The following is a 19,394-nucleotide window of genomic DNA, read 5'->3' as shown; positions in this document are numbered from 1 at the left end:
CGTTACCACTGCCAGCTTGCTGAACACCAAGAATGTGAGCAGAACAATACAGGAACTCTCAGTGACACTTCACAGTATTCACCAAAACACAACTGTCCCACGTTTAAGCTAGCAACAGGAGGACAGAAGAGTACCTATCCTATATAAAATTTGAGACTACCTCTACCAGTATAACATTAACCTGCTGGTGAAAATGAGCTTAGCAGTGCTCTGAGGTAGGAAATCATGGCATTTCTGATCCAGTGGTATAAGATCCAGAGCTGGATATACACTACCAGTCAGCTGCTGCTTCCCCAGCTCCCATATATGTTTGTATCACTTCGGTGCGAGCTTGAGCTCCAGCCCTCTGAAGGCAGAGATTGCACTGACACTAACAGGGGATCCCTCAAAGGGGAACTGGCAGGATGAAAACATCTTCCAGCCATGGTCCTGTCTCACGTGTGCTTAGGCCAAGAGGCCAAGACTGCTTTTAGACCTGAGGTTCTATCTCTACTCTGGAAGGACTATGGAAAAGGCTCATTAGGACATGCTTCAGCCCAGTGACTGGCTACATTCACTTCCACATGCATAATAAAGCAACTTACGCTTACTTGACAAAAGCTCCATATTTGGCACATAATAAATTGAGGACTGCCAAAGTGGGCAGCGGCCACAGGATGAAGAGGGAGGGGGTCACAACTTTCAGCTTAAAAACGAATTGCTGCTGCTACTTCACCCTGTTGGGAAGAATAGGACTAAACCAGATCTGTATCATGTTGCTGTTCCAGCTGAAAACAGCAACAAAAAGAAACATGAGTGGAAACATGCTTATGTTCTAGGAGTCATTCTCAACAGGTATTTTTTAAATACACGTCAACTCTACATATTCATGGGTAGTATATCCAATTTGCAGGCTGATGTTGTCACATGGCAAATGTCCCAAACCTTTGGCAGCTTCTCAAACATCTACATCTTGCTTCCTATAACATCCTATGTGCTTGTGAGACTTACAGATTTACCTTCCCAAGGCATTTTTATGTATACAATTTATTTGGGGGAAAACAACTGGATTTCTTTTCATTAAAAAAAAAAAAACTGTCTTTAGATGGTATAATTTTATACACTCACACAAGCTTAATTTCTCCCACAAAGACATTTCAAAAGATATGTCTGATAATCTGATAAGAGGTATGGTTAGGGGAAAGAGCAAACTGATGTCACTAGAGGGGGACATATGGAACAGAAAATAAATTGGGTAGTTCAAGCATAAAAAAAGGGGGGGAATGGAAGACAAAGGAGATGAGAAAATCAAAAGATGAACAAAGACAAATGGAAAAGGATGGGTGAATCAAATTAGTTCTATGCAGACTACAAAGCAGGTCTGTCTCTGGGAGAGAAACAGCTCAACACCAAAAAATTGCAAACCGTGAGCAGTTCAGCTGCATTTCGCAACACACACACACCAAGGGAAGATGGGATCTGATGGTGGAGGTAGTGTTACTCCATCCGTAAAACGTTAGTCCTTCTGCTGTGGGTGTTCCTAGACAAGCTGTGTCACTTCTCTTGACTCAGTCTGCAGCCTGTGAGATGGCCAAGAGTGCTTCCTGGAACCTCTCAGCGTTGGGCACCATTGTCTCCAGCCAGGTGTCCTTGTCAATAAATACCAGAATAGTGTTTATAATTCCGCTTGATGTGCACTGTAGAGGCAAACATGGAGCTCCTCAAACTGTCATTGCCAAGAGACAATCAAACAAGTGATTTGGCTTGCAAATACAGCTCCCTTGACCACAGAATCCTGTGCTTTTCTCTGTCTTTGCAATGGGCTGTTGCAATGAAGTCAAACACTACCTTGCAGGTAGCACACATATCTCCGGGGAAGCCCTGTTAGCACAGGGACCATGCAGACCAGTGGCTATCACTTCCATAATATACCATTGCACGACAATTCTTCATGTCTGACAGAGAAACCCTTTCTGTGCATGCATTGGCTGATTATTGCCCATGGCAATAAGCAAGCAACCTCCATGAAACCCACAGCCTAGAGCTGCAAGAACAGGGCAAGAGCCCAAGAGCAGCAAAGATCCCAGAGCTTGCACTGCTTGCTTCAGGGTAAGAAACTGACTGTATTTTATTCCTCTTACCCAATTATAGTCACTTTTCCCTGTATTCCCAATCATCTCTCTACCCAAATCCTGTCCATTAAATTACAATTAATTAGGAGGTTATCAAAAAATGGGCCCAACAAGGCCTCCTCCAGGTGAGCAGCTCTGCAAAGGCACCCCACTGTGAGCTCCTCAAGGTAAGCTCATCAGCCCCAGCAATTCCCAGCAGCTGCCCAGTAGCGCAAGAGAAAGTGGGCTTAGAGTAACACCTGGGGCTCGTTTCTCATGATGACTCAGCTGGGGTGGAGGAGATATATGGAAGGAAAGGAGGCCCATTTCTATTATCTCTAGAAGATTATTAACAGTGTACTAGCCTAGCAACTATTCCCCCTTCCTTTGGGTACAGGTAGGTGCCTGTGTCCTGTTTCTTTCACTGGGCAAGATGGGGAATTTGATGCGTCATGTGCCTTCACTTCTACCTCTCCCTGGAGGTTTTCCAGGTTTTTATAGTTCCTGGGCAATGAGATCATCCCGATAAACTTTTGATTTCCCTAAAGGAAGTGATAATAGTTTATTTGTGGGGTGGTGTTTGTTGTTGTTGGGGTAGGAAGGAGGAAGTAGCTTAGTTTCCCTGAGCAGACTGTAGGCCTTGGCTTTAAGTGTTTAAGACCTATAAGACTCTTTTATAGGTGTACAGCCCTCAGCTCCATAATTCCCATCTTTTCCTGGTGTGTAGTAAAACCAAACTTTTTTATAAGCTCTGACTTCTTTAAAAAGCTAGGAAAAAAAAAATGGCAAATGGCTGAGGAAAGCAGCTTGAGAAGTACCACATCTGTGTCCCTGCAAGACGGGCCGGCCTGCCCCAGCCTTGGGTCAGCAGCTGGAAGAGCTGGGGAGCGGTTCATCTTTCCTCGGGCCCCCTTCCCCGCAGTACAGGGTGGGCGCTCAGGAGAGTCGCCCCCTCCCCTGCCCCCAGCCCGCATTGACCGGCGGGGGGGCGGAGTGCTTATCTGCCGGCCGCGATGGCTGCGATCTGCAATGCAGACGCGAACGTGCCCCGGGGGAGGCTCCGGCCTCCCCTCCATTCTTCCCGCTCGGGTGGGGGCCGCTGGGGAGGCGTAGGTGGGGAGAAGGAGTGTGAAACGTGGGGGCGGGGGCGCCTGCCCTGCCCTGCCCGACCGGGCCGTCGGGCCCCGAAGGTGGGCGCAGGGTCCCCGCAGGGAGGGCTGCGCTGCCCCCGTCCCTCAGCGCCCCCAGAGCCACTCCCCCGCAATCAACCGGCTTTTAACATGACAATGGCCGTGACCGTCCCTTCCAGCCGAGGCCGGCCTGGGGAGGACATAAAGCACCCCCCGGCCCCGCCTAATGGGGTATCTGCGCGCTGGGGGTGCCGGCCCGGCCATGAGCGCCCACCTGGCCATGCCGCCTTACCCGCCCCACGCCGGCGCCCTCAGGTACGGCCACTACTGCTGGCCCTCCGCCGGCAGCATGGACGGCGCGGCCGCCGAGGAGGCCCCGGCGGCGGACCTGCTCTCCCTGCCCGCCGAGCAGAGGACGCCCAGTCACCCAGGTACGGCCGGGGGGGCGGCCCCGGGGTCCGCCGGGGGCTGCCTGCTTCGGGCGGGGGCCGGGCAAGGCCTCCGCGTCCCGGCAGGGCACCCCTCGCTCCCCGGCATCCGTGACCCTTTCGGGAAGGTGGAGGTCGAATTTTAAGCGCGACTGCTCACTGCTTCTTTCCTCCCCAGATGCCTCTCCAGCTTCCTCCAGCTCTGGGACGCTCGTCCAGTACACCCCGGACTCTGCCACCAGCCCCACCGCGGAGCGCCCGTCTCCCCATCCCAGTTTCCAGAAGGCCAAGGAGAAAGGTGAGGGCGGAGCGAAGAAGGCCAAGAGCCGCACAGCCTTCTCCCAGGAGCAGCTGCAAACCCTGCACCAGCGGTTCCAGGCCCAGAAGTACCTCAGCCCCCACCAGATCCGGGAGCTGGCAGTGGCCCTGGGGCTCACCTACAAGCAGGTGAACATCTTGCTCTGAGCAGCTAAGTTGCACCCCCGTTGTGGAGTGATCTTGCTAGCGCAACCAATTGTTGTTTTGTTGGTTTTCTTTTTTTTTTTTCCTCTTAGATCCCCAGAGGAGTGTTTTTAATTATCTTACTTATCTGATTGCTTATATGAGAGAGTAGAGGGTGTGAAAACTTATGACTCAGTCTTCCTCTTAGTTCCTGCACTATCCACCCACTGTGTGCAGGTGTTCGGAAGCAGAGGGCAGTGCCATTTAGTCAGGTTACTGCTCTGTATGAATGTATGTTGCAATATGAAAACACAGATACTTGGCACCGCTCTTCTTATACGGAGTGGCACCCTCAGTCTTTAAGAGGTGGTCTTTTCCTTGCTATCTACTCACGTGTGACTGAGGCCGTGAGTCATTACTGAATCAGCACTGATCTTGTCACAGCAGTGAGGTGCTGCTGCTGCTGTACAAGCAATGTTTCGGCAGTTGTCTTGTCTGGCCTGTCTTTCAGGAAGGGTTTTTGGTATGTTGAGCATGAAAGATCCCATGCTGACCTGAGCGGTAAGTGTGCTAGTCTCAGTTTTGCATCTACTGATGCATAAAGTTAGCTGCTGAAACTATGCACTGTATTAGGACCCAAGCAGAAACTATTGTAGAAACTAACACATCTTTAGGATACGTACTGAGATTCAAATAAGAAAGAACATCAGAAATTCAATGTCCTCTTCACTTCTAGGTGAAAACATGGTTTCAGAACCAACGGATGAAGTTTAAACGTTGCCAGAAGGAGAGTCAGTGGGTGGAAAAAGGGATGTATCTGCCGCAGGTGAGAGAATCGCCCCTTCCCTGTGCTTTATTTCCACCAGTCAGGGATCCTCTGTTCTGTGTTGAAAAGTGCATCATGTCTAAGACAGTTGTATTTCTCATCTTTACAGCACAGGTTTACAGGTTTTACAGCAGCATCTATTCTAAGCCTGCCCTGGCAACTGACATAACTTTATCCACTTATTTCCAGGTTAAGAATTGGCCGGAGAGGGCCACCAAGGCCTACTCATGCTGTTTTTATTCCCAGCATGGCGTTCCCAGACATGTTGGTTTGGGGATTTCTAACTTTAGATCTTATGATCTCCGCTATTATATATCTATAGTGAGGATGATGTGGACTGAAAATAACCGATTTTGGAAAGGGTGGAAAGGAGGACACATCTAGAACAATGGGCACAGTTGGTGTGCCTGCTCTTAACTACTGAACAGCTGTCTCTGTCTCTCCTAGAATGGGTTTCATCAAGCTTCATACCTGGATATGACCCCCACGTTTCACCAGGGATTCCCCGTTGGTGCCAACAGAAACCTTCAGGCTGTGACCAACGTGCACCAAAATTACAGCAGTGGCCAGACTTATGGGAATGGGCAGAGCCTGTACCCATTCATGGCTGTGGAGGACGAAGGGTTCTTCGGAAAAGGTGGGACAAGCTGCAACACCCAGCAAGCCATGGGTTTATTAACTCAGCAGATGAACTTCTATCATGGCTACCCTACCAATGTGGATTATGATGGCCTGCAGTCAGAAGACAACTACAGCTTCCAGAGTACCTCTGATAGTATCACACAGTTCTCAAGCTCTCCTGTACGGCATCAGTACCAGGCCCCTTGGCATACCCTGGGGACCCAGAGTGGTTATGAGTCTTAGACTAAAGTGTTTTTTTTCCCTCTTCCTGTTTTCTGTCATGGGGTTTCTAGGGTCTTGACTCAGAGATCCAGTTTTTATTCCTTTCTTTTGCCCCTCCTCAATTCCTGCTTTTACTCCTGGTGGGGCTTAGCACCCTGCTGTGTTTGGCTTCTTTTCTGTTTAAAAGAATTTGTCTGTGCATAGTTAACCCTTGGCTAAGGGTGTTTCGTGTGTAGATGGACAAAACTGCATTCATGGAGGGGAACGTGCAATGCTACAGCCAGGAGCAGTGGAGATGGTGAAGGTTAATGTTTACTGTCCAAGACCTACTCTGCTGCCTCTTTAGTCAGTGATTCTCTGATCCTTGCCCTGTGTTTTGCAGCAGGATTTTGCTGGAGAAGACTCTTCTTGCACTTCTGCAAGAAATACCCACTGTAACCCAGCATCTATCTTGCTGTCTTGCCTTCGTTTTTTTGATACCTCAGACAGCTCATAAGTTCATCTGGCTCCTCTCATCACTGAAAAGCTAAAAGATCATCTGATTTCAGATGGCTTTGATCCAAAGTTACTTTTCCTTTCCTCCTCCTGGAGAGGTCAGCACCTGTCTATTCCTTGCCTGGTACCTTCCTGTGTACATTAGGGCAATTGAGAGGAGGAGTAAAAGAAAGAAAAGTGGAGAAGAATATTTCCCATAGTTGAAATGGAAATTTCCTCCATAGTTTCCAGAGCTGCTAACTTCTTTGTGCCTGTCAAATCATTCACAATGGATCTCTGGGACTGTTCCTATGCAGTTTAGATCTTGCCTTCCTTAATCTTTCTGCTGAGATACTGTTGGTTTGTCCCAACCTGAATATCGCAGCAGAGGGTATCCGAAAGTGCTATTTCTGTTTGAGGTGGTAAGAACAGTTTACTTACCTGTATGTCATGGTTCACTAGCACTTCATGAACACAGTGACAATACCATGGCAGTTTTCTCAGGGGTAGAGATGGCCAGCTACTTAAAGGCATGCTAGGTGGTAGAATTGTAGAAGCCTGTCTGCCACTGCCCAAGAATACAAAATGAGCTGGCAAGAGTAAATTGTAAAAGCATAAATAACTTTTGGTATTTTTTGTCACTAATGCACATTTTTTACTGCAATCCTGTGTTTTAGCGTATGCATGAGGATTGTGTGTCATAGCTAAACTCACTGCAAAGGAGATGAATATTTGTTGTGTTCCAGTTTCATTTTACTAAGTGTATTTTCTTGCAGTGATCTTGAGCATGTTCTTATGGTATATGCATGTTGTCTTTTATTACTTTGCATCTGCTTAATGTTTTTATAAACTTGTTTGAATTGAAAATAAATGACTTTATTTTAATGCCTAAACAGTGTTGCCAGCTTGCATCTTTCACCAGAACAGCATTTTAAGGGAATGGTGGTTCCTTTCCTCTGGAAGCACTGAGGAAAGGAGGGAAAAATCCTGTTGTTTCTCCCAGAAGAAGTAGGAACCAGCAGCTGCTTAAAGGGAATAGGTCACAGGAGTCATCAGCCTTGACTTCAATAAGCAGGTGTGTTGCCTAGTGCAAGGGGGATTCCAGGAGTAGGCAACTGGGTTGCTAGCAATGATTAAGAGTAACTTTAGGTATGAGGGATACTCAGTTCAGTTGGGAGTTAGAAAATGCATTTGGAGACTTGATATCTGCCTGCTTCTGCTGCTCCAGGTATGGTCTAGAAGTATTTCCTTATTCAGACTGCAGCCCTCTGGGGATTCCTGTCCAAACCTTATGCATACCAAACTAATATTTTTTTTATAGAAGTAACTGAATCCTGCCTCCAGCACTGAAACAAAACTTGCTTCCTTCCCCTCTTTGCCTCAAGACTATTTCTTGCTCCTTAGCAACTGGGAGCTGGTACACATGGGGCTCTTGCACTGGAGCAGTGTTAGCAGCTGGCAGTTTAGAGGCTCATTGACCCTCTTCCTGCTCAGTGAGTTTCAGCTGGCTGTTGAGCATTACTTTTCCTACATGACTATTAGCTCAAACATGTGCAAAACCATCTGTGGCTGAGGTATGCAAGCTTCCATGGACAGTAGTGCTAAGGGGGGAAAAAAGCACTGGTCTGTCTTCAAACCCTTATGTTACTGCTGTATTAGGATAGGCAAACTCCTGTTAATGGCCATAGTTTAAACTAGCAAAAGCGGTCTGTTTGGGTTCAATTCCAGGCTCCTTAATTTACAATATACCACCGATGCTTTTCATCTGCCTGAAGGGTAGTTCAATATGTATTTCCACTGAGCACAGGAGGGTAAAATGGCAGCTGACTGCTCAGACTGCCACAGGTCCTTGGCTGCGTAGAACCCGCTTGTTTGTATGGGTGCCAAAGCATGTGTAATTTCCTTTTGCAGTGCTGTAAATCTCTGCTTCCAGGGCATAAAGTAGAATATGTGCAGGAAGGTGAGGGATTGGATGTCTGAGGCTGTAGGGAAATAAAGGCTGAGTTGTATGTGTATGAGCTGCTGACCTTCAACAGCAGAAAAAGGCAAATCTGGCCAGCAAGGAGAAATGGCAGGCTTATACCACTCCCTGTATTACACAACAGATCCTTCCAATTCTGACTTGAGTCTTGTTTTCTAGCATGTTTAAGATGAACTCTGGACACTGCTCTGGTAACAGTGTGAATTTCAATGATAGCATTGCTTGAAAAAGCAGACCTGAACCATGCATCTATAGAAGTCCTAGCTACCATGTATTTCATCTTTATTTTTTAAGGTGCAAACCTAAGGTCTAAGAAATATACAAGATACACAAGTCTTTGTAGAAAGATAACAGCAGATGCTTGCTACAAATTACCTGTAGTGTTTTAGTATGTTTTTCCTCCATGTTTCTGCCCCAAGGGTAAGGAGGTGAGGGTGCTAGTAGACAAATAATCGCTAGTAGATGTCCTGCAGAAATAGGTGAGATTGTTCTCAGCACACCTATTGCTTAAATAGCTCTGGGGCTGGTTGCTCTGCATGCTGTGGTTTTGTTACTGCATTTACCATGGAATTGTTCTGCAGAAATGGAATGTTCCTTCATGGGTACGTTCTTCCCTTGGTTGCTCACCCCCCAGGCTGCGTGCAGGTTTGGCAAGTGCATGTAGTTGCAGAGCTAGAGGGAAGATGCAAAGTGGCTGTTGGAATTCTGGAATGTGGGCTGGGAAGGACCCAGGATCGGGTAGCTGTGGAATGACACTGGACTTGGTCTTTTCATGCTGCTGGAGGTCTGTTACCTTGACATGCTTGAGTTACCCCAACTTGTGAAACAGCTGCACAGGTAATTGCAGCACTACTACCAAAAGTAGTGGAGATATAACTAATCCCTCGAGACTGGTATTTCCTAACAGGTTTATAGTAGCTCTTCAAAGGAAGTAAGTGCATATCAAAAAAAGCCTTATCTTTGTGGGATGCATTACATCTCTGCTAGCGCTGCCGCAGCTTCTTGTGGCTGTGCTGTTTAAACGTGACTTCTGCAAACATGATTTGCTTGCCAGCAAATCTTACTAGGATCAAGCTGTAAGCTCACATGGAGTGTTGAGAACAATCTCACCTGTTTCTGCAGGACATCTAACAACAAATATCTGGCTGCTGGCATCTTCACCTCCTTGTGAAGTTTGATATGTATTACAGCATCTGGGAGTAAGCTGCACTTTCAGTATCTCTGTAGTGCCAATGCTCCAGTTTGTTGAACCCCATCCAAACTGAACAAACTAAATCTAGTGCAAGCTGTGTAGGCTAGGTTTTATCTCCTAATTTACTTGGTCCCAGCCTTAGCTGTCCTATAGGCAAAATACCAAGTAGGTAGTGTGGTGCAAGCAACCTCATTCCTTGCTCTCTCTGTCAATGTGGCCTGCAGCTATGTTTTACAAGCTACATATTTCTTCTGAGTGGCCCATGAGCAAGGGCTCACAGCCCTGGTTATCTCTGCAGCGCAGATAAAATGTGTGACCTTTAATAGGTTCTTCCCTACAGGCATTAGTAAGTGTTATATTTAGTCATCCAACTGCCCTGCATGACTCAAATGCTGAGCTACCATAACTTTGGAAATTTTCAGTAAAGCATTGGCCCACATCTCTTGCTTGGCCCATCATAAGTAGCCAAAAGCATCTTAACCAATACTGGGCACGTCAAGAGGCACAAAGGACCCAAAATCATGGCACTGGACTTAAAAGCTTTTCCTTTCTTGTAAGGGCCATAAAAGCTTTTCCTTTCTTGTAAGGGCCATGTTACCTTTATGCCTCCAGGGTTTTGAAGAGCACTCTTGTGTCATACCTGTGGATTTCTTTCATAAAAAAAAGACTAGAATTAATTTCTCATGTTTAATGGAAGTTCTGCTGCTCATGCACAGGGCACGTCTCTAGCAGCTGGGCTGTATCTGAATCACTAAATCTTTTAAATATCACAACACTGGCCCTGCTGCCTGGGGTGAGCACTAAGATGCAGGTGAGTGAACCATTGCTAGAACCAAACCAAAAGTGAACCATTGCTAGATAATGAGGAAAGACTCAACTTTTTCACCTACAACTGCGTTTATTAGGATGGTATGGAAAGGTTCCAGATCATATTCATGTTAGTACCATCGGGCTAGCTGCAAAGGAGCTGATAATTGATGTTATTGTACTGTGCCCTGAGATGTTAACCAGCATCTTAATGCTGGTTTTCAGTTAAGCAGACCCAATTGATCCCCACCCTTCTGATGGTGTAGTGGTTGAAAGAACAAGTCTTTCTCGAGCATAAGCAATTGGTGGGAGCAGGACAGATGTGGGGTGTGGGACTGTGCTTCAAAATGAAATGAAATGAAATGATCTGAGTCAAAATCGATCTTCCAGAAGGCCCTATTTTTCCCAATTCATCCAGTTTACAGTACAGCCCTATAAACAGTGTAGCTGTACAACTCAAAGGGTCAGAGAGTGGCTACATGACGGAATGGGGGTAGGAACAAACAACCGTGAGGCATAGAAAAGCAAAACAGCAGATGGCCACACATATTATTCCAGTGTCAGACAACAAGTACTTTCATCTTATACTTATTTTCTTAACCGTGACAGCTATTTCACATTAAGATAAAGTCATTTTCATCAGAGTCTGAGAGAAAACCTTTGACTCAGGGAAGTAGGACCCTGCTATTAAACATACTTTGATACATACATCCGTTTTTAGATACTTTGATATCTATGTGGTATTAAAGTTAGAAATGATGGTACCACAGCGTCTTAGTCTGGTCCCATTATGAAATATTGCTGGGTAGGGAAGATTTTTAAAGTAGGTGGGGGTTACCATTCTGGCCCTTTGACTCTAGATATCTGGTCTTGCCAAGAGCTATGAAGCTGATCCACTGATAAAAAAGGAAAAATATCTGTTTGTAGTTTCAGATTCAAATCAGTAATAACAATAGAATATGGTTGCTATGGCTATTTATTCTGCATCTGGGTTTCACTGCCTGGATATAATGAGAAAAAAAAATGCAGAAAAACACATAATCCACCTGAAAAAGTATTTTATTTGCCAATTAAACGCACTTTTATTTTTTCTCAAGAGGAGATAAGGAAAGATAGAAGAATGAGCTTATTTGTCATTTTGATGCTTATAAGATCATCTCAATACCCCCTCTGCAAGCAACCTGTCAAATCTCCCTTCATTATACATTTCTTCACTTCTGTGACTTGTGGCTAACCTACAGAACTGGTGGTCTAACCATCAGATGGATGCCTGTTGCGTGACAACAGCTTATCCACTGTCAATGAAAAGTGTGTGACTAGCACCTCTACATACAGCCCGTGTCTTTGTGTGTTATGTATATACAGCTGTACAGTGATGTGTGTACATGAGGTCCCCAAAGGAATCTTTGCCTACTCTGAGATAAGGTTCTGAGGTCCATAATTTGGAAGATCTAGGAGACAGTCTAGTCAGCCAGACCTTGGGCATATCAGGTAAGGGAATTTGGCTATATTTGCCAATAAAGAAGGGTGTGTGCATGTGTATGTGTAAAGGCATATGAACGAAGGGCTGTATGTACACTTATGTGCTAGCACCTGTGTGTCTGGGCATGCCTGCAGGCAAACATTTGGATGCCAAAATTGGTTCTAGTTACATGATGCCCCTGAGTTGGAGATTACATGAATAATGAAGGAAGAGATGAGAATAAGATTTGCTTGCAAGGTGCCCAAGTTCCCCACATGCACAATGCTTAGGAATGATAGAGATGGTAGCCAGCAGTGGTTGGGAATGATGCCCCCATGGGGGCTGAGTGGTGAAAGTTATAGCCATCACCTGTCTTCGTGCCCGGATATTCCACACTGCCAGGACAGCTGTGATAAAAGTCTACTTTGTGCTGGGCAATGAAGCCCACTGTCTGCTGGACGCTGCAGGTGCCCCCGCCTTTGCCAAAGACTCCTCCATCCTCGCTGGTCACAATCGTGTAAGCATTCTGCCCTGCTCCGTAGTGCTGGCAGGGAGAAGGCATTGTTTGGATGTTGCTGGCTGCATTGATCGGGTAGCCCTGGTGGAATTTGGGGTGCACATCCAGGTAAGTACTTGGTTGGAAGCTGTTCTGAAAAGGAAAGACAGTGAATCAAAACACAACATCTTACACTGGTGTCCACACACCTGACACAGAATCACAGAATCATAGAATGCTTTGGGTTGGAAGGAATCTTAAAAATCATCTAGTTCCAACCCCCCTGCCATGGGCACAGATACCTTCCACTAGAGGGACTTCTGTCCCTTCACATTTCACATTGTTTCTTGATCAGCAGCAGTGGGATGGCAGGGCAAGAAGAACCATATCCACATCCATAGTTCAGGAATGGATACACAGTCAAATGCAATATTTAATATGCAATATTTAAGGAATACAATCATTCTCTGGAAGCATGTAAGTTGCATAGTCAGCCCATTGCCAGGATACCAACAGAACGTTGGAGAGTCATGCCAAGTCTGTGCCTCTGTGCTGAACAAATCAGAAGGCATGGTATGCTGTACCGGTACCTATACGGTTACATTGTCCACGTGTTCTTACTTGTGTGAGGCACTGAGCCCGAGCAGTCCACAGGATATGCTTCTGGCACCTTTTCAGCTTCATCCTCCTGTTCTGGAACCAAGTCTTCACCTAGATGGGGAAGGAAGAGCAGAGAAAATATCAGCAGAGAAGAGGGAGTAGTGACTGTTATCAGATTTACAAGCAACAAAGAATCAGGGGAGACTGGTCAGATGGCATAGATATATGGGGAGCAGCGGACAAAGCCCTTTAAGTGTTCCCTGGGGTTATTGCTAAGGGAGATGTCCGTCTAGCAGCCTCAGCAGGTGGCTAGTGCATCTGCATGTGGGGAGGGGGTGGAGGGGGCAGCATTATAGCCCCCTGACAGTTACAGTTGTGACATACAAACTCTGCAGCCACAGACAGCAATGACTGCTGCAAATTAGACCCACCCTGGTCTCCGTAAGCCCCCTGCACTGCAGGAAAAATTCTGAAACACAGTTTCTGCAGGAAACCAGTGTATACTTGTGAGCAAAGTGAAACACTTGCTTCTTGTATCCTGTAGTTTCTGGAATTCAAAGCTCCTAGCTAGGGTGAATTCCAGACCATTTTTCCCCAGGGCTGTGTCTGGGCTCTGAGAGCAGCCATTGCAAGGATGTTGATTGAAGGAAATAGCAGACTGTCCCACCAGCCCTGTCCCTGACAGAACCAGTTCGGTATGTGGGTGCCTGTGTGTGCATACACAGTGCATATATAAATATTTTAGTCACAGGGCATCCAGGGACATCCAGGCCATTGTGCCTAGTTCTGATATCCAAATTCCAGGCAGATTTTGGAGTTGTAACTTCATGTAATTATATGATTACATGGTTTGTTTGTAGCAAACAGCGTATTGATAACTGCATTTGTAATTCTACTGCAAGTGTTGGCAAGAGTCCCCTTAAGTGACCCCTCACTGGGGAGGCCCAGGTCAGATGCCACTGACTCTCCTGTCCCCCAGAAGTGCTTCATGTATCTGGGGACAACTAGGCAGGGCAGTGACCGGTATGTAGCACCTTTGCCTCTGCCCTCTGCTGGCGACTTGCTTTTCCATCCTGCCACTGCTTTATGTGACTATTCAGCCACTGTGTAACAGACAGACCATGGGTCAAAGCCTCTGTGTTCACCTGCTGGTAGGTGAGCCCCAGGGCCACTGCCAGCTCCCGGATCTGGTGGGGGCTGAGGTACTTCTGGGCCTGGAACCGCTGGTGCAGGGTTTGCAGCTGCTCCTGGGAGAAGGCTGTGCGGCTCTTGCCTTTCTTGACTGTCCCCATGACATCATCTCTGCCTTTCTGAGACCTAGCAGTAGGCTGTGGGGATGAGGATGCTGAATGTGGACTGGTGGCTGAGTCTGGCATGAACTGGCTGAAATTACCAGAACTGGAAGAAGGCGGGGAAACTTCTAGAAATAAAAAAGACAATGGCAGAAGTTATATAAGACATAATGTACAGCTGAATGGGTATGAGCACATTCCCTACGTGTTATGGCATGAGATCACTACTCCTTGTCCACCTGAAAGAGGCCTTCTTCAAGCAGAGGCCTGTGTCACACTTCTACCTTCATGGATCTGTGAGACCAGACAAGCCTACTGACAGTGAACAGTTTTCCAGCCCAGACTTCCAGGATGTCCATGGTTCCCTTTCATCAGGTGAAAAAGCCGGAGCACGGAAGAAAGAATGCTGCACATTGGCTCACAGTGTAATTATCCTCCTTCAAAAGGCCCCAGTAATTTCTCAGATTCAGGTGGGTTTAAAGAAGTCTAGTCACGACTGTAGATAGAGATTTGGGTTGGTAACTGGCCTCCCCAAAACTGTCTGCCCAGGAATCTCAAGGCACTTCATAGGCAAAGAAATCTCCGTTCCCAAGGTGTATGTTCGGGCAGAACAGGCAATGCTTACTGCAAGGGGGGGTTACAGGTGGAGAGTATCAGAGCCAGACCTTGGATATCATATCACTCCAGTGGCTCCCACTGACAGACTGTCTCAGTGCTGGAAACAAATGTACAGATGAAGATATTTGGTAGGGAGCCCTATGTCAAGAACGAAGGAGAGAGATTTGACACGGAGATGGGGTAGGAGAAAGGAAAAGTGGGTGTGTGAGACAGGGGAGAAGACTCAGAAACCCTGTATTGGAGACATTGGGGACAAAATTCAAAAGTGCAGAGGAAGCTGTCTAAGCCCCTTCCCATTTGTCCTGTTAAAAGTCCTAAGGGGGTCTCTGCTGAAGGACAAAGCTAAGATAAAGATCTAAAGGAAAAACTTCCTAAACAAGCCGGGCCACTTTTCTAGACAAAAGCTTCCAAGATGCAAATTCATTCAGGCTGCCTGAATAGGAAAATGTTAACAAGAGAGATTACCCCCAGCATCTTTCTGTCAGGTGCCTGGTTGCTGAGGCCTGTGACAGGCTGAGATCTTCTCGAGACAATCCTGACTGGCTGTGATGCCAGTCTTCCCCCTTCCCATACCTGCAAGGATAAGTCTGTCCATTTTGCCTTCCTCCAGCAACTCCTCTACAAACCCTTCTGCATACCACATACCCTCTCTTCCTACTGACATTTCTGGAGAGAGGAGCTGCAGTGAATTTGCAGTGCAGTTTTCAGTACGCAGCCTCTGTCTACTGACCCCAGTAGCTCCCGGTCTCCTTCCTAGCCATCTTGAGAGCTGTAACTTCGGATCCCATTGAGACATCCTCCTCATCCTCCTGAGCACACATCCAACCCAAACCGCTGATACCCTCCCGAGGAATGGGCTCCTTGGCCTAAGCTGAGGGGTTACTAAGCAACACTAAAAATTTTCTGGGCTCCAGAAGGGAGGGCCGTGTCTGTGGTATCTTTTCCCTTCTTGCTCTCCTGACAGAGACACAAGCTGTCCTCCCAGGGCCTGCCATTCCACAAACAGCTGTGGAACAGACACAAACACAAAAACTTAAGACAGGCACAACTTCCACAAGCCCTTGGCTTATGTAGGCCTTTGCTTCCAGACCTGGGCTCTCTCTGAAGAAAGAAAGGAGAGTGAAGGAGAGTGTTTGAACCCAAGTAGCCACTAGAACCTCTGCCCAAGGCTGTAGCTCTCCGTGGCATCTGACAGCTCGAAACAGGCACTCTGAAAACTCGCTCCTCTCTTCCCTCTCACCCATTGCAAGAGTGTTACCCTGTTGACCATACAGTGGGGCTGGGTGAAGATCTGATTTTATCAGACTTTTATCAGCTATTCTGTTGCCACTCACCAGGGTGGGAAAGGAACAGAAAGAATAGAAAATGCCACTGAGGTGGAGCGAGCCTGGAACTTTTTTCAGAGAGGGAGAGCTAAAGAGACAAGAGCACAGGAAGGTGAGGGGAATAGAGAGAGGAAAATGACAAACTGAAAGAAATGGAGAGGAACAACATTTGGTGTGAAGGGACCAGATTTCCTGGCACAGTGATTCAGACCGTGACTTGGCAAAGAACAAGCTTAATGAGCACATGAAGGGCACAAGGATTTTGTAAGAGGCCAGGGGACTCCCTTAGCACAGCTACCTTTGGGATGTGTTACTCCAAAGCACATGACAGCATTTGTCTAAAAAGAGGCCCAGATATTCCTTCCCTGATAGGCACAAACTAACACGAAACCATGCCTTTGCACTGTCTTAGCCCGGAGCACAGAACTGCCTGTACCTGGAGTCCCTGGTGAGGTTTAGGAAACCAGTTCACAGACACCAATGAAATAACACTGCGTAAAGGTGAAGTGACAGCCAAAGGCCATCCTTCTCACCTGCCACACGGCTTTTTGCCCAGCTCACGTATAAGAAATCCAAGGCAAGGAGAGAGAAAAAAAAAATCTGCTCAAAGTGGTTAAGCAAGTGGCTGAAGTGGGGCCACAGGTATCCTGACAGAAGCGTCTTACCTGTTGCCTGCCTGTGCTCTCCTGCCTCCGGAGACGGACTGACACCGGCCGCTGCCGCTGGCCCAGCCGAGGCGGGGACATGTCCTGCCTCCCCTGCCGAGCTCCAGCACAACTCCAGGTACCCCATGCCGGACCCGCCGGGGTAAGCCTGGTAGGGGGGCAGAGCCAGCTGAGCACACATGGGGGGGCAGGTGGAGGGGTGGTTCCCCTGCCTCCCAATAGATGCCACCTCCACTTAGGGGGCAGGTGTCACCGGCAAGCTGCCGTAGCCCCGAAGTATAGACAGGCAGATGCCTTTATAGCTCACTATCCCCTGCCTGGGACCGCAATATCTATCGTCGTCGGCTTCTCGAGGCCCTTTGTCATGCTAAAGAGGGCTGATTGGTGGGGTGGGGACAGAACAAGGCAGAGGGAGGGGGAGGAGGGGGCACACATGGCATCAGGGCTAAAATATGTCCCCTATGAATTCTTCCCATTCTGCAGGTCCCTCAGTCACACCTGAGCAGGTCTGTGATCCAGAGCCCCAGAAAACCCCCTCCTGTTTGATTCTTTGGGCTCAGCTTAAACCATCCTATCACAAAATAATGCCAAGAGGACGGATGTCCTGTGGAAGAGAGCTGCTCACTACGTTGGAAGAACAAACTCCATCTCCACCGCAAAGGAGTGGATGGAAGGTAGATCTGGTGCTGGTCTGCAGTGCAAACCCAAGCCCAGATTACAGTTTATGTGTGTGTGTGGGGAGGGGGGTGTCTGAGACCTTTGCTTTGGGGCTCGTGCCACACTGGCATCCCTCCAAGACACCCACACCCACACTCCCTCCTGACCTGGCAGTACTTGCCAGACTTTCAGTGTAGGAGTCTCAGGGGGACAATCAGAAGAGAATTTTTCACAATTATATGGAGATAAAGGAAGGTTTAATACAGGTGAGGTCCACAGCTAACACATTTGCTCCCCCATGGCCCTTCAAAGGCATATCCTTTTATTTGCATAGTCTTCTCTGTGGCCTTTGTCAGGCTGTCCCAGACTGGTTGAAGTAAAGAGGATGAAGTGGGTTCTCTAAGGCAGTGTTAGCAGTTTGCTGACACGCGGCTGATCCAAGGAAGACAGGCACCTGCAAAGCTGTTCATTAAGTAACTAGAGGTAATTGAGTGAGCCACAGGACACAGCAATGGGATAGTGGGCTGCTCTGCTCTATGGGCTTGATCCAGTCCTTCACCCTCCACAGGTTTTGGTCTACCTAAACTTAGGAAGATTTGACTATTTCCATCTCAAGCTACATTGGAATTCTTTAGCTAATGTCTGTATTTCTCAATGCACAGACAGAAATTCCAGGGCTAATTCAAATATTTCTTGCTGGAATCAGCCCTGCTTTGGCATAAGGACATGTGTACGCCCGGCTTCAGCTCAGAGCTGAGGGTGCAGTTCCACAGCAGTGTAAAATGATTTAAACCCTATTCCCCTTAACACTTTGTTGCTCCACAGATGTTTGTTGCTGCCTTCTTCCTGAGCCTGTGCTAGCACCCAGTACCTGCCCAACAGGCCAGAGAGGGGAACCTGCTTGCTGTGACAGTGTTCAAGTATCAGCAGGGAGAAGAGACAGACAAACAGGGATGAGCAAAACCGCAGTAAATGAGAGTTAGATCAGTTTAAAGGGATATAAAGCATCACTTCTACCAGTATTTCTGCCACTGCTCTATGTCCCTTTACAGATTACTATCCCAGCTCCCGTGTCTGTACAGCAGGGGTAGCTGAAGAGCATTCTTCCCTGAATGGGAAGCTAAAAGTTTCTGCAGGACTGGCCTATGAGTGAGCTTAAAAATCAAAGCAGCTGCTTGTGAAACGTCATGGACAGATCATTCAACACACTTGCTACATCACTGAATATTTCTGCTGCCTTGAGACCATCTCTTTTCCCATGAGGTGCAGACTGGAGGGAACTGACTAGAGGCCTGACTAGGCTCTCCTTCCTATTGACATTCAGGATTGTGTTTTCCATTTTTATGAAGCACTGTTTTCTGTGCCTACAAACTGCAGGATCTAACTTCCCTCTGCACAAGAAATGCAGTTACAAGTATGAAATATAATTGTAAAAAATGAAATACAAAAGGACTCTTGAACACATCTGCCCCTACAAAATCCCAAGAACATACCGAATATGTCAATTACACTGCAACAGCCTCTACATCATGGTTTTGGTTCATGCCTCACATCTGAATCACTCCATGTTTCAGAGCTGCAGTGCCATAAGACCTCAAGTCACAATGGTTCATATCTGCCCTCAGGCTCTAGCTACCTAAGCAAAGGGAGGGACACCGATGACATGAGCTGTACTGAGCTTGGGACCCCACTGGGCAGCTCCAGTGCCAGACCCTCAAGGAGAATGACGTGCTCCTATTCATGTCTGGCCTATTACAGTATCTTGGCGTTCAAATCTGGTGCAGTTAGAAAATGAAAACAAGTTAGCCAACCTGGAGGATATCAACATATCTTCTAAGATTTAATTTGACATTTTGACATAAAATATGGCAAATAACTGTGGCTTCGCAGTATCTGTTGGGATACTGGCTGAGTACTTCTCACTTGCTCTTGATATCAGCTACTTTTCAAGGTGTCAGGGATCCTTCTCACAAAGTGCCCAGAGGCCATAATAAATTATCACAGCTGCACTACAAAGTCCTGCTGCATAGAAGCCATGGGAGGAAGACACACTGCTCCTAGGAGCAG

General features: G+C 47.2%; 2 protein-coding genes across 4 annotated transcripts; one reads left to right on the top strand and one right to left on the bottom strand.

Moving 5' to 3' along the window:
* The first annotated feature begins 2,348 nt into the window (after positions 1-2,348).
* LOC310882660 (homeobox protein NANOG) lies at positions 2,349-7,125 on the top strand. 2 transcript variants are annotated; one of them, XM_083801691.1, is made up of 5 exons: positions 2,349-2,487; positions 3,536-3,651; positions 3,827-4,095; positions 4,826-4,915; positions 5,363-7,125. In XM_083801691.1, the coding sequence occupies exons 2-5, from the start codon at positions 3,570-3,572 to the stop codon at positions 5,777-5,779; spliced, it is 858 nt and encodes a 285-aa protein (XP_083657817.1). In that variant the 5' UTR covers positions 2,349-2,487; positions 3,536-3,569; the 3' UTR covers positions 5,780-7,125. The 2 variants fall into 2 exon arrangements, with proteins under 2 accessions (XP_083657817.1, XP_083657816.1); XM_083801690.1 differs by having other exon boundaries at positions 2,375-2,487; positions 3,400-3,651.
* Positions 6,419-17,008, bottom strand: LOC310882666 (homeobox protein NANOG-like). Of its 2 annotated transcripts, none has more exons than XM_083801710.1 (4): positions 16,671-17,008; positions 13,916-14,190; positions 12,792-12,881; positions 6,419-12,318 (listed from the first exon to the last, which is right to left on the bottom strand). In XM_083801710.1, the coding sequence occupies exons 1-4, from the start codon at positions 16,849-16,851 to the stop codon at positions 12,040-12,042; spliced, it is 825 nt and encodes a 274-aa protein (XP_083657836.1). In that variant the 5' UTR covers positions 16,852-17,008; the 3' UTR covers positions 6,419-12,039. The 2 variants fall into 2 exon arrangements, with proteins under 2 accessions (XP_083657836.1, XP_083657835.1); XM_083801709.1 differs by having other exon boundaries at positions 6,419-12,323; positions 16,671-17,005.
* Positions 17,009-19,394: the final 2,386 nt, after the last annotated feature.

Source organism: Anser anser (genome assembly GCF_964211835.1).
Source record: "Anser anser genome assembly, chromosome: 1".
Lineage (NCBI taxonomy): Eukaryota > Metazoa > Chordata > Aves > Anseriformes > Anatidae > Anser > Anser anser.
This window is presented reverse-complemented; position numbering and strand designations above follow the sequence as displayed.